This window comes from Agelaius phoeniceus, chromosome 8 (genome assembly GCF_051311805.1).
Source record: "Agelaius phoeniceus isolate bAgePho1 chromosome 8, bAgePho1.hap1, whole genome shotgun sequence".
Taxonomy (NCBI): domain Eukaryota; kingdom Metazoa; phylum Chordata; class Aves; order Passeriformes; family Icteridae; genus Agelaius; species Agelaius phoeniceus.
Window position 1 is genome coordinate 8564202 of NC_135272.1, and position 26807 is coordinate 8591008.

A 26807-nucleotide genomic window follows, 5' to 3' on the forward strand; every position below is an offset into this window, starting at 1 on the left:
TTAAACATAACTGAGACTCCAAAATAGCAGCATATTGACTTCACATAATGCTTTGTGGATCTTCAAAGTCAAGAAGGGAAGGACAGTACCAACAATATTTTTTTAAGTGCTCATGATTGTTTTTCCTAGTCAAGGCAACAGTCTGTCAATACCTCAGAGTATGCCAAATGCAGTTTCAAAACAGGAGCTTGAATTATGAACGAAAGCTAAAAAAACACCACAAATATTTCTCAACAGGTGGAAAGCATATAAATAAAATTTCAGATAATTCAAATACATTCAAACAGCAACATTTTCCACACAAAAACATGTTTCTTCCTAGCTAAGTGGAAAACTTCAGACTAAAGGCAGCATTTTGATTTATCCAACCTGAAAAACAAAATATTTCCCATCCCTCCAAAATTAAGGGACCCAATAGAAACTAAAAACCCAATCAGATTCTGTGAAACAATGTGCAAGCCAAACCTCAATGGTAAATATTTTTGTTATAGCAATATCTAAATGCTGTAACTTAGGGTCACATCTTTATATGGAGATTTGGATGCACACAGAGGCAATTCATATTTTTAAGTGCTTACATTTTAAAGACACAAGCAGAAAACATTAAATGGGAATGAACTATACCAGGCAAACATATTTTATAAGAATTAACATAATTTTGTTAGAGTTCTTTGGGATTTTGATGAGTCAGATATGTTTACATATTATACTGTAGTAATCAAAATAAGATCTTACATGCTTTGTCAATAAGATACAAGGATACAATAATTACATCTCCTGTCTACTCAGCACTTCATTATTACATAAATTAAAGTATCGTTTTTTCCCCCTTCTCAGTGCAAGGTTTTGACCACACCAACCCTAAATCACTCTAGTTTCTCTCATAGGACAGGGATCTAAGTGCATTTTCAAAAAAGAGCCAATACAGGAATCAGGTATGTATAATTAACACCTTTTTGAGGAGAAGGAGAGGAAGGAGAGGAAGGAGAGGAAGGAGAGGAAGGCGAGGAAGGCGAGGAAGGCGAGGAAGGCGAGGAAGGCGAGGAAGGAGAGGAAGGAGAGGAAGGCGAGGAAGGCGAGGAAGGCGAGGAAGGAGAGGAAGGAGAGGAAGGCGAGGAAGGAGAGGAAGGAGAGGAAGGAGAGGAAGGAGAGGAAGGACAATTCTCTGCTGTATTTGATGTTCAGAAGGTAGGAATTCAGAATTACATTCCCCTGAGTCACATTTCCTTTTTTTTTCCTGCTCAGAATTCAAATACTCCGAGAGAACATTTGAGTTGTGTGACACTGACAGAACAGCAGAAACATTCCCTGGCTTTTCTGACTTGCTTTTTGGTTAGGCCCTTATGTGCCTTCAGGTCTTGGCTGTTAATTGAATCAAGACAGATTTCAGCCAACTGCACAACAGCAGCATCATCAGCCTGTGATCCACTCAGGCTCTCAAAAGCCCTCCATGGCTTTTGTGAGCTCAGGGCCTCTTTGTGCAGTTCTTCACTGTTTAAAGTCTGCACTGTCACTCGATCTGGGCACTTCTACTGCTCAGAAAGCTCCTTTAGCATTCTTGTAACAGTTAGATGAAAACACTGCAAATCTCTTTAAAGAGATCTAGAAACTGAAACTGGTCCTTCAGCCTTGGTTAATCTGTGAAGCTGAAATTGCAGAAACACTCCTGACTGTCTGCAATGTTCCTTTAACATAGTGGTGTTATTTTTCAAGATTTCAGATTTAGATATTCTCCTTGGAAATCTAAGAAAACTGGACCTAGGGATTCATGTCTTTTGGTTAATTTTCCCTACTACCCTGACCAAATGAAATTCCTTACCATGCTGTTCATACTGATGGATAACACAGCCTGAAATCACTGGCCAAATCTGGGTGTTTCCCATGTGCACACATATTGCTGAGCTCCTGGTGATTACCACTGAAGAGTTCCATTCTCTACAGCTTCCAAAAAGTCTGAGAGGGAGAAGACCTTCACAACTTCTCTTTCAATCCAGTTAAGTCCTTCACTCACAGACCTGAACTTGAAGTACAACATATCCAATACATGAAAAAGCTGAACTCTGCTCAAAGTGTTCTCTGTTTTATTTGTCCTGTGGTGCTCCTTTTCCCAGACTCTGTGCAAAAACCAAGGGACTACCTCAGCACTGAGGAGTCTCAAGGAACTCTTAAAAACTGAACTTCTGCTCAAAACCAGGCAAAAAAATCTAAACCCTGAGACTCTGAGGAAATCTACTGCACTGTTTTCAGAGATGGTGAAATTTTCCACAACTCCACAGCAGCTTAAGGATTTTTTACTATTTTGAACAGTATCAGACACTAGTGCAGACTTCAGTTCTGTGTGCAGTGTTCATCAAGACCTTTACATTGTGGTGCCTCTCCTGTGCTACAGCTCTATCAACTCAGCAGCTTCACAGATCTTTGATATCAGTTCAATTCACTAAGACTTAAATTAACAGATGTTCCAACATATTCTATACAAATTATCTTCTTTCTATATAGAATCCTACATGAAATTATACTGCTGATCAAATTTTTTCTTCACTTAAAAAAAAAGGAAACCACACTCCTTTCATTTTAAGCTGCATACTATTCATCTAGCAGTTTGTTTCTCTCTCCTCTACTAGCAGAAAATATAATACAGGAAAAGATTTAAATGAAAAACAGATCTGTGTAGTGAATTGCATATGGTTTCCATTTGCCTCCATGCAATGTTTCATAGAGAGTCAACGAAGAAATCCCTCCCACAAATCCAGATCTGAAGTCCACTTTCAGAATCTTGTCAGCACAGGAGTTAGAGACAACTCTGTGCATGAAAATGCTGCAAGCTGCCTGTGCTCTATCTTGTTAGGGTAAATCATTCCTAGAAAGTACCACTGGATCTAGGTAATAAATCAGTGTTTAGAAAATATGCACACCCAAATGATGGTGGCTGTGTGTGTGTGAACCTGCTGGTTTCAGGCACTCCAGGTTTGGTGTACAGCACACAGCTTGCTGCATTTTACACCTCTTTGCAGCAGGGTTTTCCAGCACTAACAACTTTATACTTAGTTGACATTCTCCATGCTAAACTAAACCCAGCCAATAAATATCGCTTCTGCCAAAAAGCCTCCATAACTATGACATTCCATCAGCTTTCCTAGCTGATTTAAGTAATTATTTCCAAAGTTTTTCTGACTTTGTTTACATAAAACTCATCTTTTCTTTCTATTCCTCATAGCCTGAACTATTTTTTTTTTTCCTTGCATTCTCAGCAGTTCTTGGTGACATCCAAGCACCAAGGCAAGTGTGCCATGTTTCTATCAGACACCAAAGGAGGTTTACAAAGCAGGAGGCTCCTTCTTTCCCACTCTCTGGGGGTTTCTATGGCAGGGAATGAGAATGAAAGATGAGCTGCTGTTTCTCAGATGCCTTTGTTGTTTCTATGAGTTAACAACTGTTTGGATTTCACTCCTTTTAAAGATTGGCTTTAAGTGGGGCATTGAGTTGGATGCAAAAATGAAATAGAAAATCTGGAACACCTTCTCTTGTACCTTCTCAAGGTAAAAGTCCAGGTGGGAGGGGATGTTTGTGTAGAAAAATGTTCCCAAATGTACGACTTGGTGAGCACATCAGAAGCACACAGCACTGCTCCCTTGAAAGACAAGACACTAAAGTTCTGCTTAGTTGCAAGACAGAAGCAAAGACCAAGTTTAGCAAAACTTAGCAAAATCATATCTGACAGTATCTTGCCTTGGAGAGAATGTGCAGCAGTATGGGATGAACACATCCTGCCTGACAGACACGATGTGCCTGTTCAGAAAAATCCAGAGCACACGGGTTACCTGGATTGTAGGTCTATTCCTCATGGAGAATTGTGGGCTGAGAATTCTTTAACATGCTAAAAGAAGAAAAGGAAGTTTTGCTGACTCTATGCCCCTTAAATTTGCACATATGAAAATGAAAAATGGTACCCAGGGAAAGAAACAGTCAGTAGAAAACTAACAAAAAATGAAACATAGGAATATAGAAGAAATTACCTTTTTTTTTAAACACCTATTAACATGGAAAACTATCTATACAACACTATGTGTTCTAAAGTCATGTAGCAGAACTGGCATCCCCACATTAGCTCAGCTCCACCTGGCACTTCAGACCTTCACATCCTTGAGTGCTGACCCTAAAACCCAGCCAGGTCAGGGTGTTGAAAAAACCTGAGTATTTAATGTTTACAACACCTTCTAATCCCAGAGTCTTCCCATTAAATTCATGTCCAAACAAAGCCAAACCTGCATGAACAAACCTTTCTGCTGGTTATTCCCATTTCCATACAGTTATTTCTAATTTTTGCGAGCTTTACTAAGTTTTCACCATTCCAAACTCTGAAATAACTTTCAGAAGATTCTCAGATACCTGACAACCCTTCTCAGTTTACTAATTTTTACTGTGAAGTCTACAGTAAAATATTTTCTTTGTTAAATGCCAAAAACCTGTGGAGGGAAGCTGTGGGATAACTCAGGACATCTCCCTGGAGTTTTCAGCCAGTCCTGGTCTACAAGGTATGAAATCTGGAAACCTTCTTCCTCTGTGCATCAGAGACTAATACATCTAGTAACAACTAGAACATTTGTTGAAGTAGTCCAGAAAAAGCATAGAGAGGTACTGGGAAATAATATTGTACTACAAAGTCTTTTGGGTTTTTTTAATACATACACCAGGTATGTAAACTTTTAGCTGTAATGAAGTTCAGCTTCATCAGGCTTGTGAACTCTGCTTGATTGCAGAGTTTCAGAGGCAATCTCAGGCCTCTCATGCATATACCCATCATTTTCCTGGCTCTCTCTTGATTTTACCCTTTTAACTGCATTTTCAGGTCTCACTCTACATGAATAGTGTTTGTGAATGATTTGACAAGCAACATTAAAATGCATAAAATTGCTCCTCCTTCTTGTATTTTCCACATTTCTCACATGATACCCAACACAAGGCAATGTTTTGGTGCAGCGCTCAACCAAAAAATCCTTTTGTAAGGCTTTAAGAAAAGACACATTTAATAAACCCCCCTTGCAGCTGGAGTAAAAGATGACAGAAATCCCTTAGGGAATCAAGAACAGAGCTGTCCACTTCACCCCTAAACTTTATGCAGTCCTCAGAATACACTGAGGTTGACATATCACAAAGGGAACCACTGCAGAGATGTGAGCAGTGAGCAGTGATGGGACAAGGTGACCTTGGTGTTACCTATGGGAGCTGCCAGAAAGGGCTCTGGGTGGGTTGTTGGCTGTTTGGGAGGTTCTGCTTTTCAATCCAGGCCAGATGCTCAGGAGGTTAAGTGTTACACATAAAAGACTTGGATAAACTTGGATATTTGCTATCTTGGGTTGAAGTACCCAGTTGGACAGCAGAGGGGGTAATTCTGTACATCCAAGGAAAAGCCATTCCATCAGCAAAAGGAAGGCCTGGGATGAAGCTGTGGAGACTGACATGAAAGGAACAGACCAACATGCAGAGATGGCTGCTGTCAGTGAGAGACCACAGAGCACAGATCAGCATGGCAACAACATGAAAGGAGAGAAGAGTCATGAACCATCCCCCAGAAAAACATGCTGTAGCAGGAACAGGGACTTCAAAGAATGAACACTGTTCCTTTTGGGGTTCTGCACTGCAAAGGTGAAGTTATTGCTGTGATTTCAAACAATTATAGGGAGAGGCAAGAACTTTGTGATCTCTGAAGAGTGTGAACCGAGAGGCATCAATGGAGGTGTTGGTCCTGACTAATACTTTTAAAGCATCCCCTGTGTCTAGCATGATCCACAAGGAAAGGAACTTCAATCAACTCTTCAAAAGCTCTCCATAGTCTCTCTCACATCTCTCAAACTTTCAGTAAATTGCTTAATTTTTCTGGAATTTACACAGCATTTGAAAATGCTTAGTAATTTGAGAAAAGGAAACTACTATGAACATAACAAGACTGAACTTCTGTTTTACTAAACTACTGGTTAGTAGCTACAGTGAGTTTAGGCAGTTGGGTATTGTCAACAGTATGAAATATCTCCAGGCCAAGACGATGGCTCAGTGGTTTTTAGAACACATCTCACCTCAACTGCTGAGAGAACATTGGTAAAGCCACAATAAACACACATCTTCCTGCACTGCATGTAAGTCTACAGCTAAGACTAACCACTAAAACTTTATTTGTAAAGCAGACAGGTGAAGTAAATAACAGAGAAAGTCTGTTAGTAGCTCAGTTTTATCAGAATTTTAAACTGATAAATCATCCCTTGCTTAGCTAAGAACAACCAACACATACTGCCAGGAAGGCAGGACACAACCTCTCTTTTGGCTTCAGGAGCTCAAGTAAGAAAAATTTCTGTTTCTTTTAACTGAGAGATACATAGAGTGGTAATGAGGAAGTTTGAAGCCTCTCTTCCTAGGGAACACTGATAAAAAAAGCAACTATAAATACTAGGGACAATGTAACAAAAAAGTGTAACATTCTGTTGATCTGTTAACTCTTTGTTTCCCCACATCTTCATTGATAAAAAAAAGGTAACTATAAATACTAGGGACAACGTAACAAAAATTGTAACAGTCTGTTGATCTGTTAACTCTTTGTTTCCCACATCTTCAAGAAATTCAGTGTTTCAGGGAGGCTGTAAACGATGCTTGAGAGCACTGCCATTAACCAGTTCATATGAAAATTTTGCAGAAATCAGATCTCAAAATCTTTGAGCAATCAAAAAGCTTTTAAGTTGGCCCTTAATTCTAATTAAAATGCTTATGTCTACATAATTAACTCAGACAGCAAGAGTAGGTGATTAAATCTTCATACCTACAGAAAAAATCAGATATGACTACTGCTTGGCTATCACTTATTAATCTTTGGAAACCAGATTTAGATTTCATAAAAGAGGATGAGTTATTCTGTTATGGATTTCATGGAGCTGCAGCAATGCAGCTTTGACAGTCGCCTCTCCTCAGAGTTTTACACCTCTGCATAGCACAAATGACAGATTGCTGTATCCAGCCTCAGGAAAGGAACTCACAGTTTCACATTCCACAACCTGGCTCCATATTGTTAAGTCTTTATCAAAAGCAAGAAACCTATGAATAAATTATGTTATGAACAGAAGTTTTGGCAAGACAAAGACGACACTTCATGCAGCAGTTAATATAAAGAGAGGATAATAGTCCTGCCAAAGACAATAAATACTAGAAGAAATGGCTTTCAGTTTTAGAGGCCCTGAGCAATATTGCTGGTGTTCATTTTAAGATCTGCTTCTACAACACAATTCCCTTAAGATTGTTCTTAAATGTGAAAAGGATGGATGTTTTTGTTTTGGGATCATTCACAATGTTGGAATTGCAAACCACAGGCTTGAACTGAGGTGAGAGTTAACATCACTTTGCCACTAATTTCTTTCAACTGCATCCTTCTCTTTTGTGATCTCCCTTCCCCCCTCTAAAAAAATCTCCAGGCATTACTATCGAAAATATACTCATGTAATAAATCATGTATTTGCTCTCACGTGACTGGTATTCATTAGAGTCAAAGATCTCCAAGATCTGCCCCCAGAGTGTATTATGTTACTGAAACATAGAAATAGCTGCAACACAAAGTTTTGCCAGAAAAAAACCCACAAAAGTAACAACAAACTGTCTCTCAGTTGGGCAGAAGAAAGAATGTTCATAAAAATATTTCTGAGGGGTAAATCAAACCCCAAAGTCTAATTAGACAAAACCAGCAGTTTAAACCAACAAGACACAGGATTTTTAACTAGAAACTTCTAGAAGTATACACTTTTTTCAGTCACCCAGGCAGTTCTCTTTTCAAAGAGAATTTTTTTCTAGAACAGAATGGAAAAAGAAACATAAACCACTACAAGTTTATCCATTCTATATCCTGGCTTTGGTTAAGCAGTAAACAACAGGCTCCTACATTCCCTCAAATGCACCCCCTTACTGTGCAGTTATTTTGCTTTACTGAATGCTACAATCACTTTGTAGCAGAAGTGACATCTCCTGTGAGAGAGGCAATGCTATTCCAGTGATGTGGTAACCTGACTGAAACATTGCAGCCTGAGTGGGGAAAAGGAACACTCGCTTCAGCTGCACATCTGGGTTTTATAAAGGGTCCAAAAGCTTAACACTAACGTGCTGCAGGGCTAAAACACAGTTGAGGAGATCACAGCAGTCAAGAAAGAGGACAGTGTTAATCCAGGGCATATCGTGCTCTTCACCACTGCTCTGAAAATTAACTTAGCTCAGCTAATTTTGCATCCCCACAAATTGTGTGTTGTGTATGAGTAAGCAATGACTAAGGAAATGTCAAAGCTATTCCATATCCTGTCCTTTTCCTGAAGAAAAACATGACAGGCAGAGAGGATACCTCCCATTAAGGCCACAACAATTCAAAAAGGCAGCTATTTTTTTTTTCAGCAGGAATGAAATAACCAATATGGAATCTAAACATTGCCAGTCATTATAATCACTTGTTACCACTGTGCTGAGCACACATGGCTCCCCCAAATCAATTTACTATCCAAATATCAGTTTAGATATTAAAATATATATAATATATAATATATAATAATGTATTATTTTATGTATATTATACTAGATATAATATGAGCACGAGTGCATACCCACAATTTAAGCTGAAAAATGCACAGTGAGCACAAAGTCAGTTGTACATGAAAATACCTGCTCTGTACTACACTGGCTCTTTTCCAGTGTTTCAGATTATTCATTGATAAACTTTGACCACTGGCTAGAAAGGCAGAAAAAATACTGAACAATACAGACTAGAAGGTGATGCACATATTACAACCAGGGTGAATATAACCAGACTGCTGAAAAGGCAAAAAGAAGTGGCCTAGATATTGAACCTGCAGTTGGGTTCCTCACAGCTGTGAGGACAGAAATCAGCAGTGGCTCTCCATAGGTGTCCACCTCAGAGGTGCTGAATTGTCCCCTGCACACCAAAGGTAAAGGAAACACAGGCTCCTGAACGTGGTTGTTATGAATTTCATCTCAGATATCCAAAATAGCTGGACTGAGTCCTTCCAGCTCTGCCTTCTCCCCATTTGTGTCTCTCCCATAAACCTGAACAAAGTTTGAGACAAAGCACATAGAGCAGAAATGTGGAATTGAGCAGAGAAAAGGTGAAAGAGCAAATATCCTAAAGCATCCAAACTACATGTCTGGTGAGAAGGGAGAGGACAGGGGGACAAGTGATAAGGGATAGAGCAAGGAAAAAGGACTGGGAACAGGGAACAGAGTGTTTTAGAGACTGTGGTTTTCACCAGCCCATTATGTGTTACAGGAACTACACAACAGAGGGGCATTAGGCTGGAACATTGTCCAGAGCTGTACTAAACTAATTTATAAAAGATCAAATCACTGACTGCAATACTCAGACCAGACTGCCTGGAAAATTGTGCAGCACATAGATGTGGCTCTGGGCAGTCCTATAACCTTCACAGAGGGGTCCCAACCAAAGGGGGCTTCAGTTAGCACTGTTAAACTCCTGCCAGCCTCACAATCTTTCCAGACACCACGAATAATGCTAAAAACAACACATGAAGATGATGGGACAAGCTGAAAATGAGCACCACACTTCAATAGCATGTTCTCATAACAATGGGCACAGCTACTTAAAAGCACCAATCATGCCTACACGCATCGGCCAGAAGGAACAATATTGCTTAGGGACAAATTTTCTTTTTTGTAAATTTAAAATTAAAAAAAATGAGTCTGATCGCAGTGGAAGACCAAGAACAACAGGACTGCAGGACTGCATTAGGCCTTGCCCAACCATAAGTGACATCCATTAACAGAAGGGTCACAATCTCCACAGAAACAAAAATCAGATACTCTTGCCTCATGTGCTGCTGCTTCCTCCACCCTCACCTCTTCTTTCCCTGCTTTATCCCCATCTTCCTTCTTTCATCCATGCCCCAAGCATTCTGCATAAAAGTGAACACAATTGGGACTGTTTGCATTTGTTCACTCTCACTGGCATTTATTCTCTACTCACTTTGTTCAAAAGCTCAGCTCCAAAACAGACCCTGGAGGTAATTTTGCAGATGGCAATGACAGTCTGCTCATACTGTTGCCTGTATCCTATGCCTACCTATTTTTAATCCTTTTAAATCAAGATTTAGCTTATTGAGCACCAAAAAGGGTTAACCTTTGCTGCTGTATGTGCAAAAAAAGCTACAGCAAATCATGGCAGACGACTTTCTCTTTGAGAATTTCCAAAATAGCTATGTACAATTGCCTGCTATTATTTCAACTCATTTATCAGCTGCAGACACCCACTTACTCTTCTGGAGTTCCCTGGATCATATCTAGTGCTTTTACGAAGCAGAGATACAAAATTTACAATTCTCCAGACACTTTCTACAGTAACTTTTTAATGCAAAAAACGCACACTAATGGCAATTCAGCCACTTCACCACGTAAATGCAGTCTGAGATGTTTTACAAATAAGGAGCACACAGCTCCTGTGCTACCCACACACTTCATGACCATTTCTAAGATGTCCATCCCATTCAGTGTGAAGAATGGCCTGGCACTATGTTTTTGTCTGCCAGGAGAAGAAAACAATCCAGCAGAAATACAGCTATTTTCTTTTTCATAGTGGTCCTTCAAATTAGCATTAATGAAGAAATCAGACTTCTCAAAATCCTTAGTTTCCTCCAAGTTAAAAATCAAATAATATTGTCCGCTTGTGGAAAATAATTTAATCATGGGGCTGAGTTCATAGGAACAGCAGAACATCAGCATAATGATAAACTCATGAAAAATGAAAGTTTATCACTACCTTTGGAAAGCACTTAGTATAAACTATGGGGAACAGTTTATTATTGATACTGACTGTGTGAGTGGAGCCTGCCATGCTGCTGCCCTGATGGCTGAAAGCACAGCACAGCCTCAGAAGCTGATTGGAAGCAGTTCAAATCTCACTGTAGAGATGGGGAGCTATTCAGTGAAAGATTTCAAATATTTCAAGTCTAGTCTCAACTTGGTATCATAAGGAATGGAAATGTCAATGGCTTTTTGGGCTATTCCTTTCCAAACAGAAATCAAGTGGAAAAGGAGGGATTTGGTCTAAACATCTAAGACCGATGCGTGTAAGCAGCTGAGCAGCCCTTAGGAAGGAAAGAAAAAGTGCATTAGAGGTCTGAATGGCTTTACACTGTATTAGAGGTTCTCCCCAAGAAGGCTTTAGCATCTTCCTGGGCTCCCAGAACAACCCAAACCCCCTGTTCTCCTTCGTCCCTCTCAAGTTCTGCTTTTGCCAGGAAACAAAACTTAGAGGGAACAAATTACCAGGCCGCAGTGTGGGGAGCTATTCTGGCTCTATTTAACCATCTCAGGGAAAACTCACAGACTAAAGCTGCTGTACTTGGCAGCAAGATTCCAAACTCCACTTCCCTCAGCCCTAAATCTGCTTGGTTCAATGTTTTGCCTTCTGTGTTATTCAACCTACGTCTCTTTCTGCTGGGATGGAAAGAAGACCCCTGGAAGGCTGTCTTTCCTTGACAACGTAATTTCTTGCTCTTGGTGACACATGCAGTAATTAATCTCTGACAGTTCCTCACTGGGGAAAATCTGACTGCTCTACTGAGGGTCCCACTCACAAAAATCACTCCTCAGTCTTTCCAAAATTGTATTCTTCTTCCACAAGGCAAGTGCCAAGTGGGAATACCATAAAAAAGCCAGTCCCTACACATGCAATGATACACAGACAAGGAGCCCTCCTGGTTTATGAATGGTGTGTAGCTCTACTTTCTCCTTATTACAGTTTTATCTTCAAAAGCCCTTGCCCACCAACTCACTCTCTCTGACACACTTGCTGCTGGTTTTAAGAAAGCGAAGCACACATCACATTAAACCTCTCCAAACCTTTACCTCTGCTAATTAAACAAGAAACCCCAGCACTGCTTTGACACATGTTAGTCCCCTGTGAACCAAATGGGAGAGCTGGAGGATGCACATTCTGAAACAGACACTCAGTGCTTGGCCTGCCACCACCACAAAGCAGCCTGAAGGTCACTTTTCCTTTTCATTGGACTGAGACTCCAATTCCCCAGCATCCAAGTTTGTTGCATTCATTCTCCCTGAAGTGAGAGCTCTGCAACCTGCCCTGTGCACACCCCTAGGAGCTACGGCTCTCAGAATCTGCCCACACCTAGGAAGAACCAAATCCTGCAGAAGCTATTTTGGACACCAGAGCTCACAGAACACATTTTGATTTATACACATTCCTGTCCAGGAAGCTGGTGGAGATCTACCTCCCAAGACACTGATATTTGTCTCAGAATTCCAGGCAGAAAAAGAACTGCTGGCACCAACTGCATCCAGGGCATACTCAGACCCAGGCACAATCACCTCCAGGTTTGACTTGAGAAGAGCTAACTTGTTCTGTCAGCTGTTGTGTTAGACCACGGTCTAAGGAAGATTAAAAAAAGAAAAAAACCCACACAACAAAATCAATCTAAGTACAACACTTCGATTCAGCAGAATGAGTAACAAAGAAAAAATATTTACCGGAGAACAAGGCTGGTTGCCTGTGGGGAGAATATCTTAAAATCTACGGTAAAGTCATAGTTGGCAAAATTCAATAGATCTGGTAAACATCAAAGATAAAATTCAGCAGAATAATTCCACCAAGTACCATTAAAAGAAAAATGGGACCAGCAGGGTTACCAGTGAAAAACAATGCCAGGCCTAATAGCACTGATCTACCAGAAGCAATTTATTATGACACCAGAAATAGCTATTTTCACAGTGGATGCTTGAAATGAAAACTTTAAAGCTTCTTTAAGTCTTGAGCTATAGCAAAGTATTCAACCAGCCAGCCAAAATAGCTGAAGGGAAATAGGAAGGCCACATGTGGAACTAATTACTCATGTAGAGGCTATGACAAAGAACATTTCTCCAGACTTTTCATGGGGGCTTCACTTTCAGGAAGTAACTCTAATTACTGTTCAAGTCTCGGCAGCCTGCATGCCGCTGACAGTTCCAAGAAAAAATGAACCTATTTGCCCTTTTCTTGGTCTGAAATGCCAAAATAGAAAAGCGCAACTAGAGTCATTAAAAAGAAAGAAAATAAGCACGGGGTTATTACACTAGCTTCCTGAGCAGAATCCTTTTTATAAATTCTGTTTTTCAGCCTTCACAAAAGAGCAAATTCTGCATCTACATTAACTCGCTCTCTGTTGGCTGCAGTGAAACTGTACATCTTGACTTTTTACAGCTTTTCCATACTGGGGCCCACTTCCTGCCCAGTTGAAGAAAAAAATCTGGCCTGAAGATGAAATGACTGCTTAACATTACACTAAAACATCTGGTACCATTTTATACACAGACCCATGTCTGAGAGCAGGCAATTCTAGCGGTCTCACCAGCGGCACAGTGCATACCCAAACCTCCCCAGGGTGACATCATCCCATATATGGACTCTCAGGCCCAGCCCTCCCCCTTTTCCTGGTCCTAAATTCATTGCCAGATCCCCAGTCTGCTGCAAATGTGCCACGTCAAGACTGGAAATCACAGCACTTCAGTGTGTTTCAGTGAGTGCTGCAGAGTGTGAGCGAGAGCCGAGCACAACCCGTGATGCAGGAAGGCAGTTTTTCCCCGAGACTAAAAGAGGATTTAAAATAAATAAATAGACGCGTCCGGAGATCCTGCTCCGTCGCCCCAGTGTTCAGACTACCTGTTCAGGACAATGCTGTTGTACAGTAGTCTGCACATTGGTTAGACTGGGCAAGGGAAAGCGGCGGCGTGGACTATTGGGGACGCAAGTTGCTCTTGCCAAGGAGAAGACACTCATTGCTCCTTTCAGATCTCATATCCAGTATTTTTCTTCACAGGTTTTGCACACTAGGGAATAAGAAACGCTAAGGGACACTGTGAAAAAGGAGGACTGCAGAATAAAGCGGGGAAGACATTCTGGTAAGGCCTGCTTTGGAAGAACACCTGGCCTATGACCTGGCGAACCTAGGTGACTCCCCTCCCCCCTTCCTCCAGTCATCACTGCAAGAAAGATGGAGCTCTGATGGTGCACTAAAAGCCATGCAAGAAATGAGAGAGGTATATTGCCTAGAGGTACACTGCCTAGAGAAGTGTACAGCAGTAAAGCTAAAGTCGGTCACTTCTTTTTACTAATTTTTTTTAAATTTAAAATAAAGCTTTATTCCCCAACAAACTAAAAAGGTAAATTTAATTTTTTTTACTTGAAGCTTTCAGTATAAATATTTAAGAAGTAGATGACTTTTTTTCTTAGGCTTGCTAGAAGTATGTATTCTGAATAGCTCCTGTGATCTATGATCTGAATATCAATTTTTTAAAAAATTATTTTTGCTTAAAGTAATAAAATACTAGAAAAGAATGCATGAAAAATATTTTATATTATTGTAAAATATATTATATCACCTCTGGGAAAACTGTACTTAGCTTTTTATATGCAGTTGAAACTTCTTTGTAAGTAACTTATGCTAGATGTGCTAATGAAAACTGGGAGGGAAACCATAGAAAAACTGACTACTCCATACTAGACTTCTGCCCTGCAGAATATAAAATCTTGGATTGTCAGGAAAAATTACCTTTTAAAGTTCAGGATGTGATGGAAAATAAATCACCCAATAAATAAAAGGGAAGAAAGAGCTTTCCAACCCGATACCTGGCTGGATATTGCATGGGAATGATCAGGACCGATCGATTGTTGCCGCTCTCATGTGCACTTTGAATCGCTGATAATTCTTCTACCATTCAAAATGATAAGTTACTTTGTCCTGAATCCCACTGATAAAAATGGAATTTGTAAACCAATGCAGAAGTTTGCTTTGGTGAATTTCCAGCTGTCCTGGTAGGGGAAAAAAACCCTGAGGCTGAATGAAATCCCCACGGACAAAATAATACAAAAAGTCTGGGCTGCAATTTGATACCAGCCGAACTCCAGAGTCAGCTCCCCTAAAGTTAACAGTAGTAACAAACTACTGCAACCGGAAAAATATCCCACCTATATGGTGCTCATTATTGCCAGGAAGGCTTGGAATAGCTGTACTGTAAAAAGAATTAGCATAAATATGCAGCCATTAGCATTGCAACCAGCCGATTCTGCAGAAGGTTTGCTGTATTTTAGACAGCCTTCATGCTAGAATTTCTTTATTAAAAAAATCTGTATATTATGCTGACCTTTTCCACTGCTCCTTCGATAATCAATAGAGGAACTTTTGGGGGGACTGCTCATGTAGTGTTGGTGTGATGGTGCCTGGACTGGCTGCCTTAAAGCTTACAAAGGAAGGACTAGCACTGTCATTTCTGCCTCCAAGCAAAACTTTTCTTTTGACCAAAAACCTCTTTTTTTAATGTATATACACACTTGTAAGTTATTCAGCCTCTCTTCCTTTTATTTTGCAGAAGATTATTTTTAGGATTAACTTAGTGGGGTTTAATCCATTATAGTATGAGTAGATGAAATTTTTGTTCTCATTCTGCTTTAAAGTGGAGTTACAACACAGATATAATTGTGGTTATTAAGAGGAAATCTGAAGCAAGAGGAAGAAATTAAAGGAATGGAACTAGAGTCAAACTGGCATTAATATTTCTCAATCTTTACATATGATTGCTGTCTTAGGCATCACAAATCTGAAAACTTTTTCTGACTTCGATTTTGCTTAAGCGGTAGAAAAATGTTTCCAAATCTTGTTAAGAAACTCGCTCAGTTTTGCTTTCAAGGGGAATATGACCATTTGCAATTTTTTTTTCTCTCTAATGCTTACTTGCAAAGCTACTTTTTTTTAAAATTCTGATTTAGAAATTAAGGAAGGAAATACTTTTATCCAGGGAATAATAGGCTCTCCATGAAAATAGTGTTGCAGATAGCCTGTGTTAACTTTTGCTTAATAAGCAAGGACGATGGAAACATATGGAACGAGTGTTTCTCTTATCTCTAGTCCGCTATTTGCATTAATCTTTATTTTAAATGACCTTTCTGGGTTTAGGAAGTGATTCCCCTCCCATACACCCATGACTCTTCAAAGTTACATTTTTAGACTGTAAGGCTGAGATCGAGGAGGCCCCCTTGGTTTGGGGCTTGGAAAGGAGGCGGGGGGGAAATGCAGAGTGCAAAGCAGCAGATATGGAAAGAAAGGCTGTATTGTTAGCAATGAATAAGGAAGTATATCGACCTCAGCTCAGTAATCAAAACATTTTCAAAGTGAATTAAATGATTCTGTGGTTCTTAAAAGACTGCTGATTTAGTTGAAACAATTTCTAGTTGATCATAGTCACAGAGAAGAGATTTCAATAGTTATAAAACAAGATGCTTTAACCAGGCATGTCAACAAACACAAACAGGCTGCATATAAATATTTCAAGAGGAAAAAAAACAAAAAACAAAATACCACCAAATATTACTTTTTGTAATGAATAAAAAAAGAAATTAGCAGGACCCAATGCATACAAATCATGGTGAGAGTTCTCTAAAGCCAGGACAATACCAGTGCTTAAGCCTGTTGTATGAACTGATACATATTACCATAAAATGCACATTGAAGCCAGTAGGAATATTTAAAATAGGTGAGTGTTTCAACACAATAGACTTACTTTCATCTTTAGGGGGTGTATTTTATTTAAGTGCACTAAAAAAAATTAAATAGGGAAGAGGAAGAAAATATTTCAAACCTTTTCTAACTATTCCTTTAATGTTAAAAATCAAAGAAAAAGAGAGAGAAGGTGGGGAAAAGTCAGCTAACTTTACAGAAATAAATATAGATCAAATAAGTATCCAAATGTGAAAAAAACTAGTTACTTTTTAAAAAGCCCATGTCATTTGCCATCTTTCTGCCTTGTCATTAAGCTGCATGCTGTCTCCTGTATGAGCATTGCCAGTGCTATTCAGTGCATCTGTATTTTCAGAGCATGAAGACACTGCCACCCGCCCCACGCTCCTTGCCCCCCTTCCTGTACTATCACTGTGCCTCCAGACCACCCAAGTAACATTTCTAGATGGAAAATATTATAACCAAAATAGTAAAATACCTGCATCAAAATTCTAGGCTTCTACATAGAATGCTCATTATAAACTTTCAATCAAAATCTGTTAAGCAGATTGGAAAATGAAAAGCCCTAAACTTTAATGTGTTGGGTTTTTTAAATAAGACATTTTAATCAAGAGCATAACTTTACTTTTACTTGTAAAAGGCTTTGTTTCCTGAACTGTACTTTATTTTGGGGGAAAAAATCTTAATTGAAATACTATTAAGGGTCAGGTTTAAACCTACAAAAAGACAGGAAATGCCAGAGTTAAGAATGAAACTTTCCTGAATTATTCTACTGTAGTTCTGTACTGCATTTTACACAGCATTGCAAAGCAGTATCTAAAAATAACAGCCTTCCCTTAAATAAAAGAGTCCTCTACACTACTGGAGGGAATTCATATCTCAATTCAGTTTCCAAGGTACCAATATTTAAAGAAAGGTCCTTAACAAAAGTTTCTGTAAATATAATATTGGCAATCATGAGATTTTTTTTTTTTTGTTATGAGTATTCTAAAATATTCTCAAGTCCTTTACTGACTTAGTATGTCAACCAGACACAGCACACAAAAATGTTAAGCCCTTTAAGCAAGTTAACTACAATTTCAAGGAATTTCAGTTTTTAACTAAAAATCAAGTGGAGATATTCATCTAGTCATGTCTAGCAGCACCCAGTGAATTAACTGAAGGGAAAACAAACTTGCCTCTGTCGAAATGTAAAGCTTTTTGCTGATTCTTTGATGAATTCTCCTCGTGTACAGTTATTAGAAAGACAGCACAAAGTTTCCACTTACAATTTTCCTCCCAGCACAACCTCCCTGACAGTTGTTAACTGAAAACCTATTTTAGAAAATCCATACTTCTGCTGTTCCAATATTTTGTATAATAGATTGCTAACAATTTTGACTGTACAATTCTGTAATTTCAAGAAGCATCCATAACACAGAAAGTCAGACCTAATTTTCTTCCAGATAAAAGATTTTTCATTTCTTTAGCAACTAAATGCAGAACTTAAATCTGATTAGATCTATGAAACAATCAGTGTATTATATCTATTTTTAAAATACGTTTAATTTTCCACTTCTGTTTTTCTTCAAAATGGTAAAGCAGACAGGAAGAAATGGCAAGTTAAAGCATACCCTTAAAATTTTACTTTTAGCTATAAAAATTTAAGTAAGCATTTTATAAAGACAAAGTATTTAATGTATTGAAATTAATTTTTCATCTCTGAATTAGTTAGCTGTTTTTTGTGGTTGATTCATTTAAGACATCTTATTCCACCTTGTTAGGTTCAAGGAAAATTTCATTCATATAATTGATAGACTTAACTTGTATAGTCAATTTGTATATTAACCGAAGTGCATATTATTCTTTACAGCAAAATTATTAGAGACAGAACACCTGAATAATTACATATTGACTTTTTATTAGTTTAACATAAAACCTCAGCACTATCCCCACCTTTAATCTCTGGTAATTTATAATCAGTTTTCAGGCTGGATTTAAAATTGTATTCTGAATGGGGTATGTTTGAGAAGGGTTTGAAAGCACAGCTTTGTTGCTTACCTATGGTGGCACTAGCGAGCAACAGAGATTCAAGAACACCATTACAAACCAGAAACATTTAATCTGTAGAGAAGACTAATACAATTATTCTTTTCCCCTTTAAGGTTCCAACGGTTTTTGTACCTTCTGAAACAATACCCCAGAAATGTTGCAAATGTCACTGCGAAGTTGGATTACAGTCACTGTGTGTAGGGACAGGGTATAGAGAAAATTCAGCAAAGCAGCACATCTTGTGATGTGAAATGATACTATTTGCATGCTTTGGATCTCTAGTAAAGTCTGTATTTGACTGAAAAAAAACTTACTGCAGTTTTATGAGGTTAATTTATTTTGTCAGAAAGTACAGATTTTGAGACAAAGCAAAATTTAGATAACATGCAAACCAAAATACTAAAAGGAATATAATACATGTACAGCAAAATCTATCCAAAATACAATCAGTTTTCTTTCCAGCACAGTCCCTATAATGGGGTTAATGTGCAAGCTGCAGCCTCCATTTATACAGAAGGATTTTTATTTTTAACATCCCAGATTATTGTACTTATCTGCTCCTAGAAAATATGCACTGTATAAACATATCCTTTATCTTGAACTTCAGTATTTCTGTGCTTCCATGAAGAGTAAAAACATCTGGTTAAATTACTATGTGTGAGTAGAACGTGCAGGCACAACCCTGCATGTATTGCATATAAAATAAACCACAGCTTCGGTTCTTTTGCTTTTCCAAATGTCCAGCGTGAGTAGTCTGTTGAAATCGCATCCCTGATATGTGTCAGCACAATGATAACTCATGTACCAAGCTTCTTTTCTGAATAAAATCAAGTTCTGTTCTTGTTCTGCAGCTGCCAATGTTTTAAAGTTGAATTCTGTTATGTGTGCTCCCCCACCAAACGCCCCCCAAAGTGGACTGGCACAAAGTGTTGCACAGCAGCGGCGATGGCTCCAAGGGACTGGCTGGACGGAGTTGTCATGTGTCTGCCTGTCTACACTTGCTGTGCAGAACATCCTCTCACCTGTACAGCAGGCACAGACAGGCAGTCGCATGACAACCCAGCCTGAGGGACAGCCGCCAGTGGGACCCTGCTCTGACAGCCCAGAGCGTCTGCAGCACCAGCTCCAGCCAGGAGTCCTCTGGACCTCACTCGGCCGCTCAGTCACCAAGCCCAGAGTCAAAGCAGCACTGCCTGTCAAGTACAATAAAACCCACTGCTGAAATTCTTACTGTGCTTCCTATAGTACTCTTTTCCTAGCTGTTCTCAGGAGCTCACTAACAGTAAGTTGGATTTACCCGCAGCCCTGCGGCACCTCCGGATGTTCTGTCCTCCCGTCTGCCTCCCAGGCATCGCTCGATTCCTGCTGTATAACACTCCCTGAGAGAAGCCAAGAGCAGCTTGTTGTGTGGCAAGCTCATTCTGTAAACATACACAATGTCAGACCGTAGAGGAACTTCTCCCTTTTCCACTCTCTCACCTCCTCCCTGATTTTTGTAAGTTCGCTCTCAAATCTCAATCATTTCACAACTGGGAACAAACTGTGAAATTATAATACAAACTGCATCCATCACTGGATGTTGACAATAATATCATTTACTATTGAAACAGAATGGAAATATTTTCTTTGGAAATAAGACTACAGGAGATCTTTTCCCCATCAAAGTAAATTTCACATTTTTAGAAATCCTAATCCTAGAGTCCAGCTTGGCATCCTTTGCACAGCAATAATGCCAGTGAAATCTCTGGATGCTTTAGAAAGAATAATAAAATCACATTCTATGACTCTGCACTGTAACAATGTTACACCACTTCACAAATGGCATCTATATCTTTACAGTGATGAAGTTTTTTATTCACAAGCTAGAATGACATTCCACATTCCCAAAGTCCATTTCATCCTAATGCAGAAGTGGCTAATTCACAAACTTCAGATTTGCAGGTTGACTCTCAAATGAACCTTAGTTACTGCTACTTAACAATACAGCAACAACAGAGAGCTAAAATGCTCAGATTTAATAATTTGTGTGTGAAGGTGTGCCTTATAATGCTTCAGCTAGGATTACACAGAATACTCTATGAAACAAATCTGTATTTGTGAGGTCACAGAGTGTGCTGATCTTGCACTTGTTTACAGCAGCCTCAAAGCCTGTACACAGCACTTTCCTTGCTTGGTTTTCAAGTAGAAAAGCACAAAGTCATGGTACTGGTCACACAGCAAAGTTACAAACAGAAGCAACTGCATGCAGGATCAGAAACTAATCCATGTCAGTTCTCCCAGAACCAATACTGTAACTGCTCTAAGCACACTGCTCAAACACCAACCTGGCATTTCCAGAACTGCAAGTCTAAAAACCCATTCTTAGGCACAGAATCCCTCTCATCAGGAATAAAATCCTGGTGTGGGTTTGACAAAAAGAACTGTGTGAAGAAACCAATACTTTCTTCTCTAATATTGATATCATACAGGAAAATCTGAAATCTTTTGCCATAGCAACTCACTTCTAAATACATTGTACTGTGGATTTATCGCTTACAAAGCTGCACCTCACAAAGGAATTTACATCCTTCTAACGGCACTAGCGAGCCACCACCAGTGATTTTGATCTCAGAGCAAATTCCAGACTAAAAACCAGGCTCAGCTTACACTAGAGGGGGTACACAGCCCTGGAGGCCCCAGCAGGCTCTGAGCTTTGCAAAGCACATTGTCAGAGCTCTCTGGTACACAGCTGCTGCAGCACTGGCTACAGGCACAGAGGGCACAAACTCCTCAGCACGGCAAGGGAGGCCAGGTGAGAGCTGACCCCAGCTGCCAGCCAGGGAAGGCAGCCCGAGCAGGGGCTGGGGCTCTGAACTCCCCACGACCTCGCAGGGCACAGCCAGACACACAAACACAGGGATCACTTCTCACATCACCAGACTGCACATCTCACTGGGGGGAAACACCCCCACACAGCAGCCACTGCAGCCAGCAGCTTAGGAGCCTGACTGATTTTTCAGTCTTACTAAGAAGGTCCAGTACAAAAAAAAAAAACAACCCACAAAAAACCCCAAAAAACCAAAACAAAACCAACCAACCAAACAACCACAAAAAATCATAACTTTTTAAACTCTTTTCCACGACAGAACAATCAAATTATACAGCTAATCTGTACTTAAGGAGCAACTTCTTTCACCAGCAGAGCATGGAATAGTACTCTGCTATTATCCTATGCAATTATTTTCTTACCACTCTAAGAAATCCCTAAGTGATCTCCCATGGCCTGAATTAACAACTGACATTTTCACGACTCAAAAAATAACTGTTTGGCAATTAAGAGACATTATCTTAAAATATGCATATGGAAATCACACAGTGGGCATTTCTTTCTGAGTACTTTCACGAGCTTCCCAGGTGACTCTCCCCAGCAGATTGTCAAAACTATTTCTTTTTAAAGTTGCACAGCACAAGATGTACCATTAGGATTTTCAGGAATTGTTATATTTCCCACTAAACAAAAATCAGATTTAAAAAAACAACATCAAACTACCTAAAAGTAATGCCACAGCTCATCTTGGATGCACCTCCAACTGCTTGAGATAAAACACAGCAGGTGTGTTAGTTTTGCCACATTGCTTGTTTTAGTTACAGTTGCCTGTATCTTACCTAAGAAAGCTGGTTTGAGTAACTTCAAAGCATATCACAAAAAACAACAGCTTCAAATTTTCAAATTCATAAAGTCACTTTTGCATTTTTTTCAAATTCTATTTCAGCAATCTGAGAGTAAAATTTCCCCTCTTGACACCTGTCCCTTGGCTCCTCCCCTCTGCCTGACATGCACTAGTTTTCCTGTTACACTAAATTTGAATCCCTTTAAAACTTAAATAAAAGGGCAAGGGGCAAAATCCTCAAGATTAACCAAGTTTGTCCCTCTGCCTTAAGGTGGATCCTGAAATGGCTACAGACTGGGGGGAAAAAAACCTGTTTCTGAGCAGCAGAGTTCCCACCCCCAGCAGCATTACTGAAGGAGTTCCACATGCTAGATTTGCAGGAGGCAAGAAAGCTCTGCCTTATGCACTGCAGGCCTTCTCCCTAGGGCTTCCAGAGAGTTCACTGCAGTAAAACACCATGGTAGTTTAAAGAGAATATGAATTTGCACAGTCCCCATCAACCTGTTTTGTTGGGATCAACCAGTGTTTTGATTATTACTTAGAATAAGATGAAAAGATTAAGTGATGCTTTAGAGCTCATTTAAAGCTTTCTCTTTACCTGTGCTTCTTCCATCCATTGAACTGGTTCATCCTAAAAAGAACTAATTTCTTACTAAAAACATTTAAAAATTTTTGGGGGGATGACCCAAATAGGAAATAATAGATTTGTTTAAAATTTAGCCCTATTTTTCTACAAAAACGAACACAAACCTTAAAATCTCACAAAGGCTTTACCATAAATCTGATGGCACACATAATCCTGTTTTAACCTTGAAAATACTGCTGGAGTCTTGGATAAAATGTATCATTACACACTGTTGAAAAAGTCATCAAACAGAACAGACAAGCTGCCTAACAATATATCCAAAGTGAGCAATGAGGATGTCCTTTTCTTCATTTCCATATCACTCACCTCAGATTTACTGATCACCCAAGAAAGTGCATTTTTTGTCAAATTTGAAAATCTACACCAACCACAGAACTCTGCAGATGGGCTTTTCATCCTCTCAGAACACAAGACCAGAGAACAGCTGTTTTCATTAAATCAATTGCTGTAGTTACTTTCAGAAGTAAATTTACCCAGACAATTTATTATCAACTTGCAGTAGATGTGCAAGAGCAACCAAAGCAAGGATAGGACAATAAAGAGAGTATTTCAAAACATCCTGAGATTTTTTCCTTTTTAAAAAAAATGTGTGGAAATCACAGGAAGAGAAGAAAAAAGTAAAACAAACAAAAATACTCCACACCACACCCTGTGTTTGTTATCAGCATTTCAACAGAAGTCTTAGGCAGTCAGCATTCTCCATGAATCAAACCAGAAATTTAAAGAACACAGCTAAAACCTTAAAACAATATCTCCATTCAAGTTTACACAAACTGATAAAATATTTCAAGTTGATATCAGAATACTGTATTAATACTGGGGTTTTCCCCAAAAGAAAAAAACCGTTCCTCATTCCTTACCTCATCATCTTTATACCAGGACAAGCTCTCTGCAGTCAGGACAAACCAGTATTCCTTGGATCCTCCTTTCATGATGCCAATGTTGTTGATGGTGAGCCAGCCTTTCCGGATGACCTATGCAAGGTGCAGTCAGGTACAAGTTTAGTTCATTACTCATTTGACAGAGTTCTGCTGCTGCACTCATTCTTTTAAATCAAGATTTGCTCAATGAAACACAAACAGGTGCATTTTTTCAGTCTCTGGGAAATTCAAGAGTTTTTGCAGCATTCCAAAAAAAACCAATAGTAATGAAGTGAGTATTACATTTTCAGTCTGAAGATTAGAGAAAGAGAAGCCAAACTATGAGAACATTGTACTTACAGCAAGGGAGTGTGATAAGAATCAGGTAAGGTTGAAGATATTTATTTGCAGTATATGAACACATTCTGAAAGCCTACACAATTAATCTCTGACTACACTGTTCTGGTCTAATTGTTAAGGTCATCTCTAAAGGTGGATACCAGGAAAAGCACCTAAATTCTGGTAAAGTGAGTGGCTTCTGACACACTGGGGATTTTCAGAAGTGGTTGTATGGAGTGACAAAGGGGAGAGGTCTTCTAAAGTTAGGTTAAATTTAAGGCAGGAAGCTGTAAGGAGAAGCATGTGAGAGCCATTTTCTTCTCATAGGAGAGAAGAGAAAAAGAAAAGAGGGAAAAAACCTTAAGCAGCAATAAAAATTGGGGGGTAAAAAAGGTAAAGCAAAACTTTATAGCATAGCTACAAGCCAAAGATGAAAGAACAGATGTGAACATACCTATAAATACTAAGATCAGGAGGCTACATCATGCACAGAGAAAGAAAAATTAGACAACTCCCCAGCAGAAGAGAATAACCATGAAAATTCATTTACAGATGAGATGGAAACTTTCAATTTTACTGGAACAGCCACTGTTTTCCAATATAAATGAGGGAGCAAATATTCCTTCCTATCATGCTCTGAACAAGACCACAGAACTCTCCTAATCACAGATGCAAGGATCCTCAGCTCTTCCCTTTCTCCCCACAGCAACACCCTTCACTTGCCAATGGAATACTGAGACAAAAAAGTGCTCAGAGAAGCCCTTCAGACCCCTCTCAACAATCTCCACAGGCTCTGACTTGTGTGATCAAACATTACTTTCTTCTTGTATTTAAAGAAATCTATGAGACCAACATTCCTCTCACAGGGCTTCACAAGACCTGTAACTCCAATACCAACAACTCAGCAAAGAAGAACATGGCTCACCATCTATTCTTTGCCATCTATAGAAGTTTCAGAACCAGAATTCACTCCTATTTAGCCTGGATGTTCATGCAAGCTCTTAAAAAAAAAAAACAGCTTTGGTTCTGCACAGGGTAAGGGACTGAATTCTATTTGATAACTAAACCAAAGAAGTTGCACCTGAAAAGCAGGAAATGGTATGGAAATGCACATAATCCAAGAGTATCAGTTTCATTTCAAGGAAGATAAATGTGCTTTCCCATTTACTACCAACCAGGCCAGCAGTGTAAGAAATGTCCTGAAGATCCAAAAACAGGCTGTAAGTTTTCAGCCTGTACAAAAATCTCTAAGAGAGCATTGATTTGGTTCTGAAGCCACATTAAAGGATGAGAGAACAGGACATGATTCCTGTAAAGAGACTCAAAGGTATGGCACAAGCAGATTAGACGGAATAACCTGTTCCACAAAGATTTCTACAAAAGTGGGTCAGGACTTTTAATATTTGTGGTTTTTGAGGGGGGAACTTAAGTGGAGAGGGGCATCAGTGAGTGCAGACACACATGGAATGCTTGCCTAAGTGCAAGGGAAACACTGATAAGAACTTGATTACCTATCAAATCCTCATTTTATTTTGTGATGTTTATTGAAGTAAGTTTTTAACAGGAAACAAGTAACATGTATATACAGCCAGTATATATACATGTTATATACATGTATATACAGCTGGCCTTCAGGCAGCTGCCACAGGACAAGTTGTGGAACCCAACTAATTCTATTTTTTCTTTCTGCACTGAACTATAAAAAATGTAAGGAAAAAAAAAATCAGGGAAAATCAACAAAATTAAGGTTCTGCATTCACTTGAACTTAGTTCTGCAGCAAGGGGAGCTGCATTTGTGCAGCAGACTAAATCCTTCACAGCATATGTGCCCATTCTATAAAGAGGCTGGGAGAGAAGATGCCGTTGAACCACATTGTCTGAACTGAAAATGCCATGTTGCTCCATGCAAAGCTCACATAGAAAGCCCAGGCAGCCTGGCCAGCACCTGGTTTGGGGAAAAATGTTTTGGAGAAATATCTCAGGGAAGGTAAAAGATTTGAACACAGATGTCAGTGAAGATAAAGAGGTGGTTTCTAGAAGCAAACCAGGCAGGAACACCTAAGCAGCAGGTTCAAGAACCCTATAGGTGATGAGCACTTCAAAGGGAAGGGATGGGAAGGAGCACTCTGCTTATTCCATCCTCTCCCTCACCATTACCACAGGCTCTGTAACAGCTTCATAAGAGTCCCATTTTCTCAATTCCACAAGAAGGCATTTGTAGTAGAGGTCTCAGAACAGACCAAGCCAACATTTTAAAAATTAGGCTATACAAAGCACTTAAGAAGCACTGAAGGTTTCAATACTTCTAAAAAGTAGGAATTGTGTCATGCTCCAGTCCAACACATCTCCCCACAAATGTGCAACCATCATGGGGTGTGGACAGAAACAAGCTGACTTGCTAGGACAATCTTTGGTCACTGGTTCATAAAGGAAGGAATTTGCCAGTAGTTTCCTCAAAAATCCTGTGTGCTGAGGATTAGATCCAGCTGTCATTCCCCCACAACCCTGCAGAAGAGCAGGACACCAACCTACAGCAATATTTGGGTGTGTGCTTTTCATGTGAAATTTCTAGACCTGTTTATCTATACCTCTCTGGGGAAACAGAGTTTTGTGTTCTCTAAAATATCCTGGACTCTACAACAGGTCACAACAATCTAAAATACTAGGAAGCTGTTCCAGGGGCCATCAAGAGGGAGAAGAAGAGCTTAATGTACTAAGCCTCAAGTCC

General features: G+C 39.4%; 1 protein-coding gene across 7 annotated transcripts in view; it reads right to left on the reverse strand.

Annotated features, from left to right (window-relative positions):
- DNM3 (dynamin 3) overlaps positions 1–26807 on the reverse strand; it is a 170811-nt gene that overhangs the window by 97837 nt on the left and 46167 nt on the right. For all 7 annotated transcript variants that reach the window (XM_077181929.1, XM_054638439.2, XM_077181931.1 and 4 more), the window contains one exon: positions 23741–23854. In XM_077181929.1, the coding sequence (XP_077038044.1) occupies positions 23741–23854 (114 nt within the window). The remainder of the gene's footprint in view (positions 1–23740; positions 23855–26807) is intronic.